General features: G+C 36.0%; 1 protein-coding gene across 3 annotated transcripts in view; it reads right to left on the bottom strand.

The window, feature by feature from the left end:
- Positions 1 to 24,081, bottom strand: part of RAB3IP (RAB3A interacting protein) — a 32,535-nt gene that overhangs the window by 2,761 nt on the left and 5,693 nt on the right. For 2 of the 3 annotated variants that reach the window (XM_075746527.1, XM_075746535.1), the window contains exons 2-10: positions 21,196 to 21,471; positions 20,728 to 20,989; positions 13,469 to 13,564; positions 10,621 to 10,698; positions 10,046 to 10,249; positions 6,454 to 6,582; positions 4,054 to 4,166; positions 460 to 559; positions 284 to 353 (exon numbers count right to left, since the gene is read on the bottom strand). In XM_075746527.1, the coding sequence (XP_075602642.1) occupies positions 284 to 353; positions 460 to 559; positions 4,054 to 4,166; positions 6,454 to 6,582; positions 10,046 to 10,249; positions 10,621 to 10,698; positions 13,469 to 13,564; positions 20,728 to 20,989; positions 21,196 to 21,446 (1,303 nt within the window). In that variant the 5' untranslated portion in view covers positions 21,447 to 21,471. The remainder of the gene's footprint in view (positions 1 to 283; positions 354 to 459; positions 560 to 4,053; positions 4,167 to 6,453; positions 6,583 to 10,045; positions 10,250 to 10,620; positions 10,699 to 13,468; positions 13,565 to 20,727; positions 20,990 to 21,195; positions 21,472 to 24,081) is intronic. The other variant, XM_075746546.1, reaches the window with a different exon arrangement.

Below are 24,081 nucleotides of genomic sequence, written 5' to 3'. Positions count from 1 at the left end.
CTCTAACTCCTCTTGTTATGGAATTCTTCACAACATTTCTTACTGAATAACATAAGGCAGTTTTAGATGGACTAAAAATCACTGCTTCATAATTTGTTGTTCTTTAAAAAAAACCAACTTCATTGGAGGGTGGGATATCACCAAAGTCTCATAATTACAACCATCACTGCCAACAGATAGCTTTCCTGTGATGACACGTCACTGCTACTGTGCACAGATAGCAAGTTTTAGGCACACGCACTATGTAAATGTCTATATATGCCAAATACAATTTCCTACTCACCATCTTGCTGCTTCAACAGTCCTTGCTGGATGTATCGAATATACGTAAAGAAGTTACACACAGAAGTGATCTGAACCCATATAAAAGTAATGGTGGTTAGTATCATTTTGTGTAATGGTATGGAGAAACAACTAAATAACTACTACTCAAAATGAAGTCACATTATATCTACTTACCCTGTAACGACAGAAAGGAGAAATGTAGTAATAACTGCTTGAATCTCCTAATTTGATTCTATGCTTGCATGACTTACTTTGTCCGCTGAGAGCACATTTCCTACAAAATAGAAAGTTTGCATGATTTAATAAACAAATCCAACATTAACATCTAAACACCTGCATGCATTTTAGGTGTTAATGTAATTGCTTCATATTGGCACAGATACCCAAGTGCCTGCCTTCATTTTACAAGTTGCAATTATTACATTATGTTGTCAATTATTTTAGTTCCACAAGGACTAATTTTGTTTCAATACCAGTGCATCGTGATGCATTTCTGATTTTACAACTTTCTTCAGCTCTGGCGTGTACTTCCATATTCACTAATTCAGGCTGCCTTGACAAGTCTTGAACAGTGGGATTTCTTTAATTAACTCTTCATATGTGAAATAAACATTGTTTAAACTATCAGTTGATGCCAACATTTAAACAGATTTTTAATACAACATCTGCTTGATGTTGTATTTTATCATAAAAAATATCAGCCCTACAAAATAGCAGTCAATTCTCAGAACGTGTTTGAGAGTGGCTTCAGAGACCAGCTTTGCATTCATACCCAAATTAAAATAATATTTTATATTCAGAGTATAAAATAATTTGAGACAAAGGAAAATAGGCTGTCTAGAAATAATTCCTTACATTACCATTATAAAAAGTGATGGTAAAATAATCAAGTTTACTGCTTTTGGTGTATCACAAGTATGTCGTATTCAGGAACAAGGAAAGGTCAGTACTCACCACAAATTCTTCCCAAAAAACAATTCAGGAAAAGGCAAACAACTTTAAAGTAAGTTTCCTCCAACATTCTTTAGAGAAAGGTTTGAATCTCTTGAAGAAACCACTACTAGTACAATCTTAATAAATGTAAATAAAACAGGAATTTGATTTACTTGGAATTTTTCTATTGTAGGATCTCAGATGAACTGGGTTGTCATGGCATCCACCATTTCATTGATTTTAAAAGCTGCTGGCTCTTCTCCCTTCCATTTCTACCTCACAAAATTAGCGAGTCTAAGAACAAGCAGCCTTTCAAAAGTGAAACGAAAATTACTAAGCTTCTGTGGTTCTAAACAGTGGCTCAGAGGCCCTTGTAAAGAGCCTGCAGCTGGTCCCCAGAACTATGTAAGACAGGAGAAAATTGAAGTGTGTATGTGATTTTCCACAGCAATTTATGAGGACTGACAACAGACCATTGATCCAAGAAATCCTACAGTAGCTGAAGCAAGCTGATCGCAATTTCACTCAAGCTTTTGTGAGAAGACAGACAGACTTTCAATGCTAGCCATTTTTTCCTTCTGACTATAAGAATTACCTTCTATATGTTATCTTCCATCACACCAGGTTAAATGCCGGCATGATGGTTACTACTAATGACTCAGTTCTGCACTGTACAGCACACATGCAGCTTAACACTTTGTTCCCTATGGGGACAATTATTTGAATCCTGTGGTGAAGCCCAGCTGTCTTCTGTTAAGGCAGCACTTACTACACACCATCACAGGCACCTTTCAATAACTTCAGTATATCAAGAACCTTTCTTCACTATTAAAACAGCTCTCCACCCTCTACTCCTTGTTTTGCTGTTGGGCTATTACTCACTATTTTCTGCATCCGTTCCCCCATCCCCCACGCAACTGTACAATAAAATAATTCCTTTGAAAACATTATTCTAGTTTTTGTTATTATTTATTTACAGTTTGCCTGTATTTTGTTACCTATTTAAGAACATGGTTTCAACAAAAATAGTGCTTTGCACCGTAGAAAAATAAAAAATATGAAACTGCTACTCTGATTCAGTGAAAACTGGCACTCCGTGCCAGTAATTATATATAAGGCAAAGCACATTTGCTGTCAAATTACACCTACATATTGCATATTGCTTATCTATTACTTATCTACAAGCAATACCACAAAAGTTTTTGTCCTTGCATGACAGTGGGAAAAGGAAGAAAGGAGCATGCCTGGCCTTTTGATATAACTAAATTACAATTTGTGCACAGTCATCTCAAACCATTAATTTATACCTCGCCAACTATTTAATGATTACATAAGTTCCAATTAAGAAATTGTCTTGCACTGGAGAAAATAGGTTAAAAAAAATCTCATGAAACTTCTGAATGATGCAAGTGAGTCTCTTGTTTTTGAGTAAATATTTCATCACATTGAGAAGTAGGGAAGTTGCTTGAACCACAATGATTTTATATCCATTTGCCAAATGCTCTTTAATGACACGTGATTTGTTTCAGTTTTTTCTGGCTGTCCAGATTCTCTATTGCATTCATGGAACACAGCTCACAGCAGTGTATCGTGGACTTGAAATCACCACCCCTTGAGCAGCTCCATTATTGGTGGTGGGCCCTTCTGATAAGCCACTGTTAGAGCTCAAAAAGTGTGTTTTCTAGTGACAGGAGTAAGCTGATATACGAATGCCTGAATTTTGTAGGCTAGAAAGGATCAAATAGTAAGTTATAAAACACAATTTTCATTTTATACAGCTTTCTTAAAGAGAAAGTAAAAAATTTGACATTATGTTAAATGTATTTTCTCTTCCACTCAAGAACGGGGGGGGGGGGGGGGGGGGGAAGAACTAAAACCCAATAGCAATGAGAAAGAAGAAAAAAAAATTCTTAAGTCAGATGAAGACATTTTGATGCAAATTTTCCATCAGAAAACTGAGCTCTGCCAAAAAAAGTGTCACAGAGAGAATTGTCAACTTGTCCAGAAGATCTCCAATAGAAAAGTGAAGGCTTTCTCAAGATTTGGAAGGCTCCAGATTAACACTGACCTTGCTTGCTTAACCCCAACATACTCTAAAGCACACTACAAATCATTTCCTTCTCGTCCACATCCATCAAAGCCCCAGTGCCTCAAGCAAGTCCCTCCTGACTTAACTCTAATATCTGTATCAGTACCTGACAACAAGTCTTGCTTCAGATTCCTCTGGGACCATTCCAAAATTTCTAAAATAACCTTCCTGTCATTCAAGCATACTTCCTGCTTTAGGTTCAAACTCACCTTCACCTTCATTCCCACTTGACTACATCCCTCCTGCTCAAATTCAGAGGATTTACTCTACATATCTTCTCTCAAATCCTTCAGCTACCTTTGTCAGTGTGCTATGTACTTCCTAAATTTCTTATGCCACAAATGCTCCAGATGTCTGATACTCAGCCTGTACTACTTCATTACCTATTTCTTTCATCATGCTTTCCAGGTGATAGCCCCTAGTTTAAAAGCATGTGTTTTAAGTATCAGGATGGCCTTTTCCAAAGAAGTGAATGTTACTTTTGTGGTCAACGCATCATAAGTAAACAGCTCTCCCAAAATGGGAATTTGTCTTAAAGGTTTGTTCTATATTAGTCTTTTTAAATTTATTAGTTGCTTACTTTCCCCATAAAATTTTGTAATGGCAATCTTCAAGTCATAGATTTTAGGAAATAAAGTTTGAGATACACAAATTTGACTGAGGTGATCAGTTGATAGCAGTTTTCTCAATCCAAAAGTTATCTCAAATGAGTCAAGATTCCCTCTCTGTCTGTCAGCTTAACATACTTTGGTCCCCCACATTCAACTGCAGAAGCTTTCACAAATCGAACAGGTTGCAAGCCAACAGGTTCAATGCTGAGAGTGTTGTTTTCAACAGCTTCCAGAACAGCTGAGGCCAACTGCAAGAGAAATTTAGAAAGCAGTTAAAAACAGCTCGGTGTTATCCATTGCCTCAAAGCAGTGACATATTTCTTCTTCTGCAAAGTTAGGAACACCAAAAAAAAAAAAAAAATTCAACTCAAACAGAAATTCAATTACAAATGAGATTTTCCTTTCATCGTGAGCAAGAGGTCCCATTTCCAGGCTCCTGTTTAAATTCTGCCCTCCAAATAACCCTGCCCTGAAGCAAGATAACTGCCTTTACAGCCAGGAATGTAGTCAAGCATGTTTAAAATGCTAACTGTATTTTCAGTCATTCTTCATAAGCCCAAACAGCACATACATTTGTACATGCAGTGCTCTTACCAGAGACTGGACATGGCTCAAACTTTGTTTCTTTAAAAAAATTGCTCTAATTTTATTGTGTTCTATGGAAACACAAAATGATGCAGCATGCTTCCTTATCTTTCAAAAAACAAGTAAATATTATGTCACTTTTTCAGCCACAGACAGCTTTAGAAAGGTGTTCGAACAAGAAAGACTGAACAATATATAGAAAAGCCAACATAATATATAGAAAAGCCAGTTGCAACTTTCAAACGCTGGTCTAGTTAAAACATCATCTTCATGAAACAAAGAGCAACTTTGCTCAAGCTTATGTTAATTCTTTATAAAGACGCAATCACAATACACTAGAAATATGCTCATTTTGCTTGATTGGACTCAACACCTGCCCAAGACTACTGTTTAAGTATGGACAAATAATAGCCATTACTTGATTTAAAAGGTGTAATTTCCATTATTAGTGAAATAATTCTGTGCGAAGGTTCCTTCCTACTGAGTAATAATTATATTTTTCTATTGTACTTTGGATATCTTAAAACCAGAATGTTACTATTAAAGTAGTTCATATGAAATACTCTTTCTCTGCCGTCTCCCCAAAGCAAAACACTACACACATACACAAGAGGTTACTGAGAGTTAATGTAATACATCAACCATTCAGATAACTGCATTTCCAACTATTCAAAAACACAATACATGTGTAGTTTGTTGTTTGGTTTAATGGCACATTATTTTATCAATATTCAAGTGAAAACAGAAGTTGGTCACTATGCACAACATCTGGAAACAGTAACTGATATAACTGCTAAGTGCTAGAAGTCTCATTCTTTCCTTAAGAGGAAATACTCATCTACAGTAATTATATCACCACTGAAGCAAGAAAAAAAACCAAAGTGAAATTGCTGGGAAAGACAACAGCACAGCCTGCTTACACTGCAGAAGCAATTTAATTCCCATAGTAACCAAGTAAACTTTTTAGTGGGAGAGGTTCATATGATGCTGTACACCAACCATAATGAACCGGCATACAAATAACTAAAAGATTGTGCACGCTTACGGCTAGCAAATAACAGTAGATGAAAAGCATAGGAAAAGAACGTAACACCACATGAAAACAACAGGTAAATGTTATTAAGAAAATACAGCGCTTTCTATGTGAGGTGTTTAATTTTATTGGGAAAAAATACATGAAGTCTGAAGGCTTTAAAATTTGTTATTTTAATAAAATCTAAGAATATGGTCTCTTTCTCCTAGAGACTGATATCACAACTACAGCCTGTAAATGCTGCTTAAGAACGAAAACTAAGTAAAGCAGTTGGAGCTGGAATCAGCTCCACATTATCCCCAGGATGGGTAAAATTCCAGTCTTTCCCCTGTATGGGAGAGTTTAATGGAGTAACACAAGGAAAAAAAAGTCTCATAATTTGTTTCATCTAAAACCACATTCCCAAACTATCCCTGTTGAATCATATCAAATTCCAAAGTCTAATTCTTGTAACTCAAACCTCTGTTCAAGAAAATGCCCAGGCTGTGCTTGCAGCCTGCTGATTGATACGAGAGAAAATTGGTCTACAAAGTTAAATATAGTGGTCTCTACTGCCCCCTATATAATAAACAAGAGACAGTGACGGGACACTATTTCTACAAAAGAGTATCTTTGAAATATCAGGAAAAAAAACCATCATCCATTCCTACAAACATCAGATTCTACCAGATAAGAGTAACATCTAAAGGAGCAGACCTAAAAAGGCCGTATCTGGAATAGCATAAATGAAACAGTGAAGAAAAAAAAAATTATAATTTCAACACTCCAGGCTATACTTCAGCACTTCACTGTAAACTGTCACACTCTAATTGAACAAAAATGGTTAATACAAAAACATTTGTAGTACATTCTATTGGCTTCATGTAACTTATTTAAGGAAAAAGCATCAGTGACCACATTCAGACTATTTCCATTACCTCACTTTTTGAGAAGGTTAAACATGGAAAAATATCTTCTCGATAAATTTTATCCAAGAAAGGACATGTTCTGTCCATAGTAGGTTCATCCTTCCAAGACCTGAATTCATTGTACAAAGATAGGTCAGCCTAGAACAGACACAGAGATTCACATATTTTAGTACTACAATTACTACACTAGTGTCTATCACTTGCAAATATCCACAGGTAAATAATGAGCATTAAAACTAAAATCTTTCCATTGTACTGTGAAAGAATGCTGTTGTGCCCCAGCTATGAACACCTTCTTAAAGCCACTTTCTGAAGACTGTAAATATAAGCAAATCAAAACGTATCATTTTCAAGACACAGAGGTAATGCATTCACTGGTCACCACAACACCAGGGACAAGCTAATTACCTCTCCTTCCTTCCCTAAGCTTTCAATAACTTAACCGATTGTTTAAAAGAAAGAAACAAAAAAGTAATTTTCTTCTTGATGCATCTTCATTACAAAACATTAAAATAGTTGATTTTTAATCTTATTTAAAAAGTACACAGCTTTGAACCAACCTCTTTCAGTCTTTTGTTCTTTCCCCATGCATTACCCCTTCTCTGAGCTCCCAGCACTTTGCCATTCTTTTACATATATATTTTTTGGGCAGTTCTTCTGTCATTTTTGGTTTGTTGGTTTTGTTTTTTTTTTCTTGAAAAAGAACCTACAAAAATTAGACTGGCAAATTTGTTTTCCATTAGAGCTACCTGCCTTACACTCAGGTACAATCAGGAACAACCATCTTAATTAAGCTAGTCCATAAATGTTCTGGTTGCTAAGCCACAAAGCCCACTGTACAAATGAAATTCAATAGGTGTAATGTGCTCCCTAGAGGAACATTTCCCATACCTTAAAACCCATCTCAGGTCTGGCTTTAAAATGAATACAATCAAGAAACAGCAGCAGAAAAAAAAGCCATTTTTTATTTGTTCTATGAGAATCTAAAAATTAAGATGCATTTCTTATTAACTCGGTTATTTTCTAGATTTAACTCAATTTCACCCAAACCAATTTATCAAGAAGCTGCCTTGAAAAAACTGCTCAGTGAATACAGCTTGATGTTCTTCCTTTGCAATCTACACTGTGTGCTACATGTGTATCTCCTCCCTGCCTTTACTTGCGCTTTCACTAGATCAAAGTTTTGATTACCTGCAATTAAATATACAGCCAATTGTAATAATAATTCTAGTTAAATTTCTTATGTTTTCATTCTACAGTAAAACATAACATCAGAGAAACATTTCAGCTCTTTGAACAACACTGCATTTACACTGAGTGGAAGCTACCTGCCTGCCTACAATCCAGGCACCGAAGGGCAACCTCACTCTGTGGCAAGAACATTTAGCAAGAAGGGAGCAGAAAGAGTGTTTCAGACCCAGCTCCCAGAAACACAAAAACATTTCCCTTGGACCAACAATAAACAAAAGCAGTAAACAAAACCACAACGCACTGGATAACAAAAGCAGTAGGGAAGGCATGTCTCCCCTCCTTAAAACAATGTCCTAACCACCACGCCAGAGGCAGTCTTGCTTCCTTCACCCCATGTTACACTTCATTAAATACTCCTGCTCTTCATTAAATACTCCTGAGAGACAGAAAGGCTCAAGTCCCAGTGGGTGGAAAATCCATGTGTTTCATATTGATTCCCTGGGCTGTCACTGGAAAAAAAGTGTCACCTGTTTTGAGCAGCCTCAAAGTGTCTCCTCATGCAGCCAACAGAAAGGAGACTGAACTGAAGAAAAATGTCAGGCAAACTGGGCCTTCTGCAGCATGTCCTTCACATTGACCACTTTCTCTCCACAAGTAATTGAGGCAAAACAGATTTCTTACATCTCCCTCTCTTGCCCGACGCTTAAAAATGTCATTGAGTCATGACCTCGGTGTGATGCTTACAAAGTAAGTGGATTCCATCTCAGCTCTCCCCTTTTCTGAAGGGCAACAAGGATTCAATTTTAATAATGAAAACATCCTGGATACCACTGAAAGTGGGCAGGCAGTATGTAAAGCTTTTTTCTTTTTTTAAGCCTAAGTATGAAACAGAAACTGGAAAATGTCTTTATCTTCTAGATTTATAGTAAAAGGGTGTATAGTATAAATGCACTTAATGATGACTGGCAAAAGAAAGTATAAAAATGGCCACTGTGAAGCACATTAAAGATCCAGTTGGCCTGTTATCCATCTGACAATGGCCAGCAGTCACAGAGCTGGCTGCAGAGCAGTACGAGAGGGAAGACAGTGACATGCCTTCATTTCACAGCCTCTCAACTTCCAACAATCTGTAAAGAAGCTTCCTAAGCCAAATCTCATATTGATCTTCTATGTATCTTGACAGGCTTTTCTTTTGACACTTTGCATGACTACATTTTGAACATATTTATATTTTTAATCTTGCTACCTTGACAATGAGTTGTAAAGTTTCATTATGTACTGACTGAAAATTATTTTCCTTTTAGCTTTCAGAGTTTGCTTATTGCAAGAAATCATTAATATTTGTTCACCATTCACTTTCCCCATGTCACTTGTGATTGTATAAATTTTTGTTCTACCTCAAGTGTCTCTCTCTCTACACAAAAATACTTCCATAGGTTTGACCATCTATGTCTCACACTTCCTCATATTTTCATTATGTCCTTTCTGAGATGAAGATATCATAGCGGCATGCACAGACACACACATCTACTATATGTTTATACAGCAGTATAATGCTTTTTCTTTTGCTATTTATGCCTTTCCTAACAAATCCTAAGGCTCCCAGGTCTTTGACCATCACTGAGCACTGAGATGGTGTTTTCAGAGAATTATCCACAAGTACACTACTTTTTTTAATCCAGTACAATGTAGCTATTTCTAACTCCACAACTGCACGTCTACTGGAGTTGCATTTTTTTCCTAGATGCCTCATTTCTCATTTATTGATTTTTAATTTTATCTGTTGTTCTGCTAACCACTCAGTATTGTAAGATCCTTCTCAACTGTTTGGTCACCTTTTGCTACTACCATTCTAAGGACTCAAGCACAAACTTGTCGCCTCATTATTTCCCCATTTTCAATTACATGAGTAGATAAAAAAAAAATCACAAGTCCCTCTGGTACTCCAGTGGTAACTCTCCTCTTGTTCTCTAAATCATTGATTTTGTCTTCTCCCTGGCCTCTTTCACCCATTATTGATCTATAAATGACCCTTCCTCTTTTCTATGACAGTTTATAAAACATTTATGAAAGTTTATGAACTTTCGGTGATGGACTTTGTAAAGGCTATCAGGACTTATCATATAATTATACTGCACCTCTTTTTTTTTAATACCCGTATTTAAATTATTAATTCCAATATTTCAAATATCTCATCTTCACTTAATGATTTAAAGGTAAACAAGACCTGGAAAAATCACTACCTATTTGTATGCAAGAAAAATTTTCTTTCATTAATGAAAAATATCTCTAAAATAGTCAGTATTACATGAAGATTTAATATACACTAGATTTACTGTGAGCAAAACAAAACAATAAAGCCAACTTATCAGCAAAAAGAGCACAAAGAGGACAATCGTTATACTGTTACCTCTTTACAGTCTTTTACAATTGGCTGCATCATGGTAAGGTCCTGATGACTGCCACCCATAGCACTGCTTGTACTCTTGTTTCTTGCATGGCCTTTCTTAAAAGGAGTTTTTCCTGTAGACTGAAACTCTTTAGTTGGAGATGTCGGTGAAGTAGACAGTACTAGTGTTTTCAGTGCTGCTACTTCAGCCTGGAGGACATCAATCTGGGGGGGGGGGGAATAATGTCATTAACAAAAATATCGTATTAGGCTATTAAGATGTTAAATCATTTAACAAACTTTCCAGTTGTCTTGGTTCAAATCAAGACCTCCATCTTCCAACAGTACTAACACACAGATGCCTACGCAATTGCATACTGTAGTAAAACTGGTTTCCTATGCACCTTACTAACGATCTGATATGCTGAAACACCAGCTCTGTGTCCAGAGCTGTTAGCTAAGAATATTTCAAAACGACAGAAAACTTAGTATAGATTTTAATAATGTACACAGGTAATGCTCTATTTACATCTCTATAAGTCACAGTTTAGATTTCTAACCATGTGAAAAGACAAAGCAAGTCGGAAAAACCTCACCTTTCCCTGTGCTTCCTTTAGCTGTTTTTCTGCTGCAGCTTGTTTGACATTAGCTTCTTTAACCATTTTGTGTGCTTCCTATAAAGAAATGTTTAGCTAATGTAAATGCTTTACACAAATTTACAAGATCCAGTAAAACAACAAAAACTAAGGACATGCTTTTGCTTCATGGAGACTACTTGTGAATAGCAAGTTGTGCAACAGTCTGAAATTAAACAGTTACATACCAAAAAATATCTACAAATATATAATTTGAATTCATCACTGCCCCACCAAGTTTTTTCTCCTGGATCCTGAGCCCATTTTCAGAAATTCAGCAACTCCATCCACACACACCACCCCCCCAGCAGGAACGATACCTGTCATGAACACCAGGCTCCAGTCACGCTTCGGTGGCTGACAAGTCAAGTTTCTTGACCCCCAAGAGAAAGACTCAACCAGTAGCAACAAAAGCAACATGAGTACAGTAGCACATTCAAAAGAACTTCTCCCTTCTTCTAGCCAGAATAACCAGTTTCAGTCAACTGTAAATTTCTGCATGAAGGAACCGGTCAAACAACTACGAAGTCTGAATCCTTACCATCAATAAAATAGACACAGCAACAGTTTAAAAAACAGTTTATGGATTAATAAGCATTTCCTAAATAGAACAGAAAAAGCACTAAAAAACAATCCAAGTAAAGAAACAAGGCTAAGCAAATAAAGTAGAAAGCATAAAAGGACTGGGAATTTTTTAAACATCTTTTTACCTTGTACCTCTAAGCCTTTCATCTGTGTAATATATTTGTTTAGGCTCTGATCCAGCAATTTGCGCCTGTGATCAAATTACATTTCTTGGTACTTACTGAAGGCAACAACGATTGAAAGATCAGGGCCAGCGACTAAATTACTTAGGCTAGGATCCTTTTCATATCTGTAAAGCGCCTAGCATGTATCTGGACACTATATAAATATAACAAAAAATGTTCATACATCATCATACCAAAAGATTTGGCTCCCACTGGCATACAACACAGCTGTTGGTAAAATTCTCTTAAGTAACAACAGACACATGCAGGAATGGGAACATACACATTTATACAATGTGTACAAATACATTTAACATTGACCATGCAGTTTCTGCTTAGTGATGCACTTTTGAAAGCAAAGCATGTAACATTGCTATTACAGTGTAATAATGTAATATATACACCCAGCTGTGCAAAACAAGTCTCAATCCTCCACTGGGATGCATTAATATAAACTCCAGCATATCCATTATATGGTCACTGAAATTAGTGGGATTCAGAACAGAACATGAATTCGAGGGCTGTAGATCCCAGTGCAAAAATCAAGAAACTTCAACACTGTGTTTTGTTAGGGCTTCTTAGTGAAATCAAATCATGAAAGAAAATACAAGTGACATGCCTAATTAAAACAATTTTTACTAATATGCTGTATTTCAAACATAGCTTTAACAAACTGATACATTGTTCTAAGTTAAAGTGTCATTAATATAAAATTTCACTGATAATTTTATTTTTATTCCTCTACAGTTAAAATACCGGCCCCACATTTTCCTCTCCCCCAACGTACACAAGTATTTATGCTAAAAAGTACCTTTCCAGTCTCCCATTTATTCACACACAGGAACTGCTTAATATTTTAAGTAACTCTGCCCTACTGGGATGATGAAATAAAATACGTTGCCAAACCACAGAGCAGTTTGTAGTTTGATTTTTGAATGTCAGTATTTTCAAGGTGTTAATAGCACTTTTATACTAACACAACATCACAGGCTTAAATACTGTTTCTAAAACATACCTAATGTTGTATCTTTATATATATGCTGAAAGCCAATACTTAAGATTTGGTAAACACAGAATCATAGAATGGTTTGGGTTGGAAGGGACCTTGAAGATCATCTCGTTCCAACCCCCCTGCTGCAGGCAGGGACACCCTCCACTAGACCACGTTGCCCAAAGCCCCATCCAACCTGGCCTTGAACACTTCCAGGGAGGGGGCATCCATAACTTCTCTGGGCAACCTATTCCAGTGTCTCACCATCCTCACAGTGAAGAATTTCTTTCTAATATCTAATCTAAATCTAACCTCCTTCATCTTAAAGATATAAATCATATCTGGATTATGAAATTTATTCTGACAGTTGCGGGTATCACAATTTAGCCTCTAGGCATTCCTATATATATTCCTATGATAAAATGAGACCTGATCCTGCTTCAAGTATGGATTTAAGATTTTTTTTCTGTGTAATATAAGAATCTTTGCTGGCACTACTGCCATTTTCTCAAATGAAAAGGTCCCACTCACAGTTCACGCTTCTCACTCGGTAGCCATGTTTCACCCTGGTGCATCACTCAGTATTAATGTTTCTTTTCAAGTTTGTGGGAGTAGCGTGCTGCCAGACCCAAAATGCAAAAGCTGAAAACATGATTAAGTTACATACTTGCTACCTCCATTGATCTGGAACTACATTATTTTATTTAGTCACCATGGCAACCCCAAATTTGGCTCTTTATCTAGATAGCCTTGTTGTCAGACAGAGAAGCTGTCTCAAAATAGTTACGCCAAAAAATAACCCTAAACAGTTTTAAGCTTTCTGATATATTTTCCTTATTTTCTTCATTTTGTACCTAGACAGATTGACAAGCTCAACAAGGTCTCTTTCATCTAAGTGAAAAGTCTACTGCTTGCTCTTAAGCCTCTACTTCAACACATCCGGGTCTTCAGGACACAAATCCCTTTATAAGCTTATTGCAGAAAAATTCAGCATACAATATACTGATTCTACATAAAACATCTAGCTCAGCTTCCTTTAAGTATAATCACATCGAAGACTCCAACAAACCTCAAACAGACTAGCTGTAAGTTCTTCCAATTCCTGTCCAAGTTGATCTCGTACTTTAGAAAGCCTTTCACATTCTTCATCTTTTAACTTCAGCTCCTATGGAAAATTGAAAGTTATTTATTCTGACTTAGAGTAGTAATTTGGCCTTTTAAAGCTAATACCACAGAGAGGGGGGAGAAAAAGAACAAAAATAATCAGAGGAACATAAAACCTTTGCTAAACAAAACCTTTCAAAATATTAATCTTAACACTAGAAGCAATTAAATTACTGCTGACACATAAATAGCTATTCTTCCTGCTATACAGCAATGTACCAGGCCAATCTAAAGTATCTCTACTCCAGATATCAGTGTATCTAAAATACTCTGAAGTAAAAAACCCCTTTTTTCCTGAAAGTACAGAAGACTTAAGTCACTTAAAATATAGACCAAATTAATTCCTGGGACAGACAGAATACCAGTTCTGTTTACCCATTCCTTAATAGGCACTTAAAGAAAGTAATGTTTAAAAAAAAAAAAAAAAAAGCTTTGTCTTAAGACAATCCCCAATTCTAAAAGAATCTTAAAACATATTTTACTATAATTTCTCCTGCATATCTCCTTACAACTAATACAATTCCAAAACCATACTGTAATTATATCCTGGCTCTTGTTTATGCAGATATATAAATCAAAGCAACTTAATGAAATTCAAAACGTTATTTGTCTACACCACTGAAATTTGAGTGAAGGCAGCCTGATCATAACACCTTTATGGTAAGATTTTAACACAGATTTGGCAGTAGAAGGGTTACATATGCCCTATCTCATCTGTATTTTCCTAAGTCTGAGGGAAAAGTAGGGTAATTTTCAGAGAAGTAGAAAAAGTTTGACAAGGAATTTGAAAGAAGGGATACTGTCCGCCTTTCCCCACCATTAAACCCTGGAATCTCTTGCAAGAAAGAGAAGGATAGTGAGAAAAAGGAAGGGAAAGAAAAGCAGCAGACGGCCCACTTTAACCTTTCAAACATTTTTTGGGGGGGCATAACTTGCTTCACATCCCCATCTAGTTCTTCCTCCTCCTCTTTTCCCCCGCCAAGCTAGCTATTACACTACCATGGCTCCTGAAATGCAGGACCCAAGCCTGTCACCGACATGTTAAAGACTCCAAATACAATCTAGCAATGCTTTGCTTTGATGACCTCCAGAAACCAGTAAAGAAAACAGCTGCCTTCAGAAAACTCTGGGAGGCCAGTCACTACAGTCATAAAAAGGTCCAAATGGCAGCTTCCCTTGTGTTTCTGGGAGGTGGTTAGTGTTTCTCCCAAACTCTTCATGATTAATGTTGTACACAGCAATGTGGGAAACTACATCTTGCTTTGTAGCATGCTGATAGTAGCTCTCAATTTCTGCAGTGAAACTGGTAATAGATTTTCCTCTAAGATGAAGGGTCCTCTTTGACTTCAGCTCCTAAATTCGACAAGTGTTTAAGGACTGTTCTAAACTCATTTAGTATCAAAGGCATTATTTCTCCTTTCTTTTATTTGGTTTTAACTTTGGACATTTTGATTGATTTTTAGCCTAGTTTGTTTCCTATTTTGATTTTTTTTTTTTGCTTTCCATATGCAACCTTTTAACTCTTTTGAAAGGTACCACTTAAATGATAGGTTTTTTTCCAAACATGGTATTTCTCAAATAGTAGTCAACTCTTACTTGCTAGCTACTATTCTGCAAACAGTTACCTCCTTCTCTCCCTCTAAAAAAAAAAAAAAACCACACAGGAAAATAGCTACAGATGGAAGAGAAGGAAAAAGGAATACAAAAAGCCAAAGAAAAAAAATACTGGAAAAAAGAGGGGGTTAAAAAAAGAAAGAGAAAACAAAATTTCATTGTGTTCAAGTATTTCCCATATAAAGTATGGTTTCTTAGTAAGGAAATCAAAGATTCTGATGCAAAATGCTTAAAGCTCAAGTTTCATGCGTTCCTATAAACACAGAGGATACATCAATACATTTCTTTTGGTTTACATCACTGATTTGTAAGGAAAATGCAACATAAACATAATACATCTTAAAAAGGAAGTTATATTAATATTCAGGTCAAGGGTTATCAAACTCACAACGAAGGCAGAACTACCCCAGGTTCATTTTTGGGCTACCACTATCAATACACTATTTTAAGTAAGATGATTACAGTTTTGCCTACAACTGGAAAGATTTGGGGGGGTTAGATTAAAAATTAGGCAGACAAGTAAAGCTACTTAATGAAAACAAAAAGGAGACAACACCAAGCAGTCTACTATGCATGGCTGCTTAGCTAAATTTGTCAAACACTGGGGAAGTTTCCATTACATGATTCAGGAGGAGCATAATATAACACGTTATTTTGCCAAGCAAAAGTTTAAAGCTCAGGTTTTTTAAGCAGGGCGGAAATGAAGAGTGCCCAAAGCAAAAAGCTTAGCAGTTATTAGAAACATTACTACTGCCTGCGTCTTAAACACATTACTGCAGACTTCCCATCAATACACTATACAGAGGCAGAAAAGACAAGTGCGTTGCTAGACTAACTATCCATGCTGCAGTCCTTCCCACATTGCTGTTCCGAAAAAGTAACTACTTTAAGAAGATGAGCCATTATAAAGTACAACACACACAGTTACCAAAGTAGGTAATAAAAAAAAAAATTAACTTGCGTTGAAAAAAACCCTTAAAAATCCTTTATCAAAGAGTCATATTAATGCTTATTTCACTTTGATCTTCACACTACAAGATGGGTCTTTAGAAAGAACCAGTGACATAAGGAATGCAAATTTCTGCTTTAAAACCATTCATATTTTAAATTCTAGAAAGAAAATCATCCTGAATCTAGTTCAGCAATTTCACTAGGTCAGAACTAGATGCAGAAGATAAAGGAAAAAGCAAATATTTTCTACAGCTATCATCTAAAATCAGAACTGTGGGATACTGCTAAATTCTGAAATTGTCAAAAAAGTTTGTATTTACATTAGAATATATTTCTATTTGCCTGGTCTTCACTCAGCACCCAAGTTAAACAAGCTACTGGTAAACTGATAAATGTGGTTGCAATGCACAAGAGTGTTTAATGTGAGAGAAGGTCCAGAATATCTTTTCAGATAAGAGCATTTCGCAAACTATTGAATTATCATCTTACAGTGTAGGTGAAGATGCTCGTGGGTTTTGCATGCATAAAGTCTTCTACTTGCCTGAGAAAATTTCTATGCCTACAATACACTACAACAGCATCAGTCAGAGGTGTGGAAACTGAAAACTTTCATCGCTGCAAGGAACTGCTATAAAACATCTTGAGAGAATCAACCCATCTTTAACAATCACAAGCCAGTGACCTTACAATTCAGCTACAATTTGTTTTAGAAAACCTTGAAAGCATAATCTTCAGTGACGTTCTGGGATGGTATATTATTCTGGAGCATCCTCATTTTAATTGTTCATTAACTTATAAGCAAATGGCAACAGAAATTTAAGAATGCTGAATGTACTGTATAGTACTACTAGAATGCCTGGATAGTCATTATGAATCTATTCATTAATTCATGCAGAGTTTTTAAATGTCATGTTTTACTGTGAAAAAATAAAGAGATTTAACTGTCAGTGTTAGCCTGCACAGAAACACATATAATGGCAACGGCCTCTGTTATATTAGATTCTTTGATGATACAGGCAGAACAATGAGAAAAAAAATCTACTTCAAATCCTGTATCAGCACACAAGATCTGAAGACAAAAGATCAAATTGTAACACTCTGTTTCTGAGATGAAGAATGCATACATAAATTGAAGCCTTTGAAAGAAAAATCTAGATCTGAGGATCAGGTTCTTAAGCTATGTTGAAATTTACAATACCACATTCTATACTATCACCTCTTTCACAAGAATCACTGTATCGGTGTGGAAAAAACCTCTCAGTTTCACTCTACTAGGAAAATATCAGTAATTCAGATTTCTACTACAAAAACTCAAACCTGGTTTCACTTGTTACCAACAAGCCTACAAATCTTAAAGACCATGGGAAGCATGGAATTCCTTCTCAAACCAAACACAGCATTTGCAACCAACATCTCTGGTAGATTGCTCTTTGCTCATAAGAGAAGGGGGCTAACCATCAGTGAGAGCTGGTAATTTCAACACTTCAAGAGAAAACACACCTACACAGAAATCTAAGTTTCCCTCTGCAGTCATGGATGACATCATTATATTGACAGTCTGACTGATGAGGAAATAACCTCAGGGCCAAATCACACAAAAATTCAAGGAAACATGGCTATGAACTGCCACAGCTTAGAAACTACAAGCGAGCTATCCAAAACACATGCAACATGCTGGTGAATTAAGATGAAAAGCAAACAAAAGGTATTCCTTTGCAAGGACTCCACTAAGCTTGCACATCAAGAAATACCATATATCAAAATACCATCACTATTCTCTCAGATGTTGTCTACAGGTTGATCCACCTTCAGTAACTGCAGTGACACAGCTCAATCCATACATGGCAGAAAAAATGCAAATGCAGTGAGACATGAGGAGATAAGGTCCCAGGCATTGAATCACTAAGCCTTTTAACACCTTCTCAGTTTTCCTTATGCTGCTTTAAAAGGGTAGCAAAACAAGGAGAAAGGTTCAGATCATCTAAAGCAAGGGCTCTTCAGCTCCAGTTCACAGAATATAGCCAGAAATTAAGTCTTCAGTGAAAAAGGAAAAATTACCTGAATGGTCTCAAAGAATGAAAAGTCTATGTCATTTTAATTAAAGGGGCATTTTAAGGCAAAAGTACGTCCAATCGTATATGCTCCATTAGCATATAATGCTGCCCTGCTGTTATCTCCGACCCAACCTTTCTCCCAATCTCATTACGTGATTTGGTGCCGCAACTGATCTAGACTGAAGTAGAAGGAATATTTCCTCTCATCAAGAAACAAATTTTTTTAAAAACTTTTTTTAACAATTTTGCCAGCAATGCTGTTCATTTTGAGAGGCCTGTAGTCTTAAGAAATACAAGGCATACACAAAGGAGAAAAAAAAAATCTTTATTCTATTCCTGAATAATTTCTTCAAGAACCATACTTAAATGTCTAACAATTACATACCATACATACATTTTCTAATATAAAAACTGAGAGTATATTAAGAAAAAAATTGCACTCCAAGCAGACACATAAAAAAAAAATTACATGGTGGAGCCCTACGGTTCAAAATTCCTATTTCCTTTCTAGTTCCCTTTCTGATCACAACTGCAATAAATTCAAACCAATCTTTAATGCATATCACAATAGCATAGAGTTTGGGTAAGAAATTTGGAACAAATGAAAAATGTTAGAGAGCAAATTTGTGTTTATTTTGTTCACTCCTGGAAAGTCTGTAGTCTGTAAGGTTTCCAGGCTCAATGAACTCACAAATTCAAGTGCAAATTGTAATTCTCATTTTTCTCACTGTTCCTAATAAACAGCACAGAGGCTTACAGAGAATTTAAAACCATTATGCAAAAAACAACCAGCTATACACAGGCACTACCTATTAATGATTTCCCTACAGATTTTTTAAGAGAGTACTCATTGACAAAAGTGAATATACTTGGAAATGAAAGTTTAAAGACTGCGTGACTTACTGAGAATCGCACAATGGGCACAGCCCTATGTGAACAGACATGACTTTTGGAAGAAAGCAATCAGAGATAAACTAAGGATAGAAAAAACTAGTCCTCATACAGGAAGTGGAAGAAAGTAGATAATACGGAAGGAATAGTGTTCATTGTCGTACAGGCTGTAAAAACTCCTGCTATGGCTCCTATGCTTCTGAGCAACTCTGAAACAGTGCAAGTTTAGGAAGACAAGCAGACAAAATAAGTTACCCAGCCAGTATAACACTGGTAAGAATCAACCTGATGGGTTGAGAATTAGCAAGAACTTTGACATCAACAGTCTCAAATTAGTGCTGAATTGCTTTTGTTAAGACCACACATAACATGCAGTTAGTATGCCCAAGCAGCCTTAATGCCATTTCCTTAAAAATAACCTCAAGTTTTGGAGTGAAGTAGGAAACATTTCAATCTTAAAGAGACAAACTGGTATACACTGGAATAAGATTTTCAGATAATTCCAAGGCAACAATAGCAGATCTAAGTTGTGATTTTCAAGTACATCAGTTGTACTTTGGTACTGTCAGGAGCTGGAAGAACTTTTCTCAAGTTTAAACTTTAATTTGTTCTTACTTTCTAAGGTTCCAAGTTGAACTGCTAGGATTATATATTCACATGCAAGTTCCTCAAACTTAGGTCAGGTTAATGTTTCCTTTCAGTGGTCAAATGAACATATTAGCCAAGGACGCAACTACTCAACAATAAAACAATCAACAGAAGAAGTGATGTTAGAATCCATATTTAAGATTCACATTAACAAGTGCAAATGCAACTGACAGCAATGATGACTATATTCAACAAGGTGAGGTAACAAACAGAGGAAAATGAGTTCAAACACAACATAAGATGAACTTACATCTAAATAAGAATGGAATCATGTAGAGGAGAGGAAAGGGCACGGACACAAATAGCACAAAATCTACTCAGAAGTTTAAGCACAGAGGGATGTTAAAATGATAAATAATGGCTTTGCATTTATATAGCACCATCCACCCAAACAAGACAAAGCGCTTTACAAATATTAATGAATTGAGCCAGAGCATCTTCAAAGGTATCCATATTCAATTTGAAGTGTGGTGTAACAGTGCTCTAAAGAACACCAGTGACATCTTTATGGCTTCTTTCCTATGGAGACATTCCTCTATGAAACATCATAAGTACCCCTGTTCTAAAGCATTTCTATATTCCATGACACATGCTATACTTTTATACTCTATGAGAAAGAAGACTCGAGAGGTATATAATCAGCATCTATAAATACTTGTACTGTAACAATGGAATGTCAGAAAATTACTCCTGTTCTCAAATGTCAGAATGAAGGAGCAGTCTACGTTTCAAAGAAAAAGTGTGTTTAACCAAATATTGCAGCTTTCCATGGTTACGTAGCAGCAGCACTAGAAAAAAAAAAAAACCACAACACTATCAAGGAATAATTCTAAGACATTACCACTGCACACGTTCAGAATAACTTTACATAAAATAATTACATCCTAACAATTCTAGAAGAAATCAGTAGACTCAGACTGCACCTTCTGGCCCATCTATCATTGTGCAATATAAGAACCACTCTGAAGACAGAAAAAGTGGGAGGAGACAAGACAACAAGCCTTACCCTCTGAGCTTTTGCAAGTTCTTCTTTCAATCTTTCATAGCCCTTTTCTCTTACTTCCAGTACAGATGGGCTCCGTAAGTGAGATAAACTGTCTGTACTTAACCCAAAAATATCTTCATTTCCTTCAGCAACATCTGCTACTGTAGCACCCTGCAAAAACTCTCTCTCTGCGTTATTGCTCTCCTTTCTGGAATTATTGTGATTGAATGACCCACCCTGGGGTCCAGAGGTAGAACACAGTACTGCGTCGGTAACATTGATGCTGTAAAGAGAGTAATATATATTTTTATTTATATAATACATTAAGAAGAAATATTTTAGAAGTGGCAGTAATGGTGTTGAATGTATCATTATGGACACAATTTAACATTACAACACTAAGTAATATTAAAATTGTATCTTAGTAAAGCAAGCAATTTATATGCAACAAACATCAGCAGTTAAAATAAAAAGACACACAGAACTTACCTGACACCTGATGCTTCTCCACAATTCAGTTGTCTGGGAGATGAATAAACAGGTTGTGTGGGAAGGTCAGAAACATTTAATGCATTGGGTTGGATTGGTGTGGAGGAGACAACAGAAGGATGTGGTCGGTAGATAACACTGGGTGAGGTAGTTTGTTCCTGAGTCCCTGGCTCGTTTACTCCAAGAAGATCTGGTGTAGTAGGTGAAGCAAGGTTTACTTCATGAAAGCCTTCCAAGGGATCACTGGCCATAATAAAAGCCTCATCATATGAAACCCTGAATTAAATAATCACATTATCAGAATGCAAACAGGAAATATATAATTATATATGACAACTATTTGAATTAAAAAAAACACCCAGACATATGCTCAGATTACTTCCTGATATAATGGAAACCATGGACTAATCTTGCAAAAGTATCAACTTCAAACCACCAAAAACTGTTTTTTTCACACATTGGAGTGTTGACTCCAGAAGATCTAATAGCAGACCCCACATCTAAATGGGATGATGAAATCAAGAACACGGTCTATATCAGAAAACAAAGTCATCTTTAATATAGCCTAGAGCTGTTTTTTATCAAAACATAAATATATTATATTTATGAAACACGGGGAGACCTGGGAACCAGTAAGAAAAAAAAATTAAAACCTAAAGCTTCCACTTTTAATCTCAATGAAGCAAATAACCTAGAGACAGAAATCAGTGAATCTTTAAATAAATTACAGTCCATAGCAGTTCTGGTTACACTACACATCTGATCTTGTCACAGTTCACTGAAATGATAGAACTAGCCAATAAGACTCCTCATGAAGTGTGATGATGTGTATTTAATACATCACATGATTAAGTGATGATAACAATTGTGAATAAGTATCATACCAAAAATATACTACATTTTAATTCCATGTGTTTTTCATAAGATCTACAGAAAACAAGTAAAACAGACTAATTTTTACAAGCCTCAATAGAAAGCTCCTATTTTCCAGCAGTTTATCAGAGATCACAAAAATCTTTGCATGATTCAAAACTGTAAGTTGGAAGTAGTATGGAAAAATTTGTGAACGAATTACTTAGCAGTAATTATTCACTGCAAAAACCATTTTTCATGTTATATACATAAGAGAGAAAATTAAGACTTCACAAAGGTACTTAACGTGCAAAGGAAGAACTGTAGCATCTAAATGAAATAATATATTGCATTTTACAGAGAAATCTGCTTGGGTCTTACAAATGGAAAGACAGGGCACAAAAAAGGTCTAGAAAGATGACTGTCATAGCCACGAAGAGATGATGCCATCTACTTTCATGTGCATCCAGTTCATTAGCTGCTTCATAAAACACAGAAAATACCAAGAATGGAACCCCAAATTAGCATATGCAGTAATGTTTTAGTTACATCAATACTTTTTGGTCATCTTAAACTCAAACAACACTGTTCAAAACTGGCTTCCATTTCAAGTATTGTACTGAGTGTGTATACATCTGTGTTGAACAAGTTGCTTTACCAGGTACATTTGGAAGAAATGCATTTCTTCAAACAGTAAGAATATGTTATTTTTTCTCTGCCTCTTAATTGCTCCCACAAAAAAAAAAATCAACCACCTCTAAGAAACTTCCCAGACTTAAGGGACAAAAAGGACCTTACAGGAATAAAAAGGGATGTTTTTTGGTTTGGGGTGGCTTTTTTTCTGTTTTTTTCTGCAGAAATTTGTTTTATTTTGAACTATCAATAGCAGTTGCACAAATATGATTTACACAGAGAAACGCTGTCACAGTTTTGCACTTTGGAGCTCTTCTACCGTAACACAGAGATGAAGAGCTTAGTTTTGAGTTTAGGTAAGTTTAAAAAATATTCTTGTTTGTTTTCCCTATAGTTCTTCTTAAACTATTATAAGCATTATAATTACATGCTCTACATGATGATAAAGCCTGCCGAGTCAACAAGTTAAAACGGAGGGACTGCCACAGCCAGAGGACATTTCTTCAAGGTTAAATTTCAAAAAATGTTTTCAGCTTTACAGGGCAACTATGTCATTGTTTTACATTTAATGTAATGCCATCTTGAAAAAATAAAATTGCATAAACAGTCCTTTAAAGTTCATCAGCCCAGCTGAAAAATATCCATCTCACCAGTCTCAAAGTCAGGCTCACATCTGCAAAAACACATTTGCTTTCATTGTTCCCATGACTCTCCTCTTTTTCAACCACCAAGTAAGAAACACCCAATACTACTATACTGGCAACACCGCCAAGATGTCTCTCCATATTCTCGATTCCTGGATTCCAGTCTTCACAATTAACAGAAGATGCAGGCTTCTGAACAGGGATGTAGAAAGGCTGCCTGAATGCCTTGCCTTTTCTATTCCTACAGCACCTAAGAAAGTGCACCAAAAACCACCCAACAGAACCAAAGACTGAGAACATAGCTGAAAGCAATCAGGAACAACTCTTCCGTCACATCTTCCCTTCTGTTTATTAGTTTGATTTAAAACTTGAAAGACGTGTTCATAATTCTACTGAAAACTCAGTCTGACCTGACGTTCACTAGTGGTACCACAGTATTTTGCATCACCAGTACCACTGGTTATTTTCAGTTGTATACCTCATTGGGCTGAAATTTTCTGAGAGGGTTTTTTTCTCTAAAACGATTTTAAAAAAAATACTATTTAGGTATTTCCAAGAAATAAAAGGCTCAAGAAAACCTTATTTCTCAGTTTTTAATGTATTTTACTATTTCTGTACAAATCTTAGGACTGTTTGGACCAAATACTTGATGTACTTAAAGTAAGCAACAGGCTCGAAGATGTGCCATTCCATATCTTTACGATAATTTACACAAATTCAGCTACATTGTGAAGTGCAAAAAGTCACCCTGGCTCAC

The sequence above is a fragment of the Balearica regulorum genome, chromosome 1 (assembly GCF_011004875.1).
Source record: "Balearica regulorum gibbericeps isolate bBalReg1 chromosome 1, bBalReg1.pri, whole genome shotgun sequence".
Taxonomy (NCBI): Eukaryota; Metazoa; Chordata; class Aves; order Gruiformes; family Gruidae; genus Balearica; species Balearica regulorum.
The sequence above is the reverse complement of the archived record's forward strand: the minus strand, read 5'-3'. Positions and strand labels throughout refer to the sequence as shown.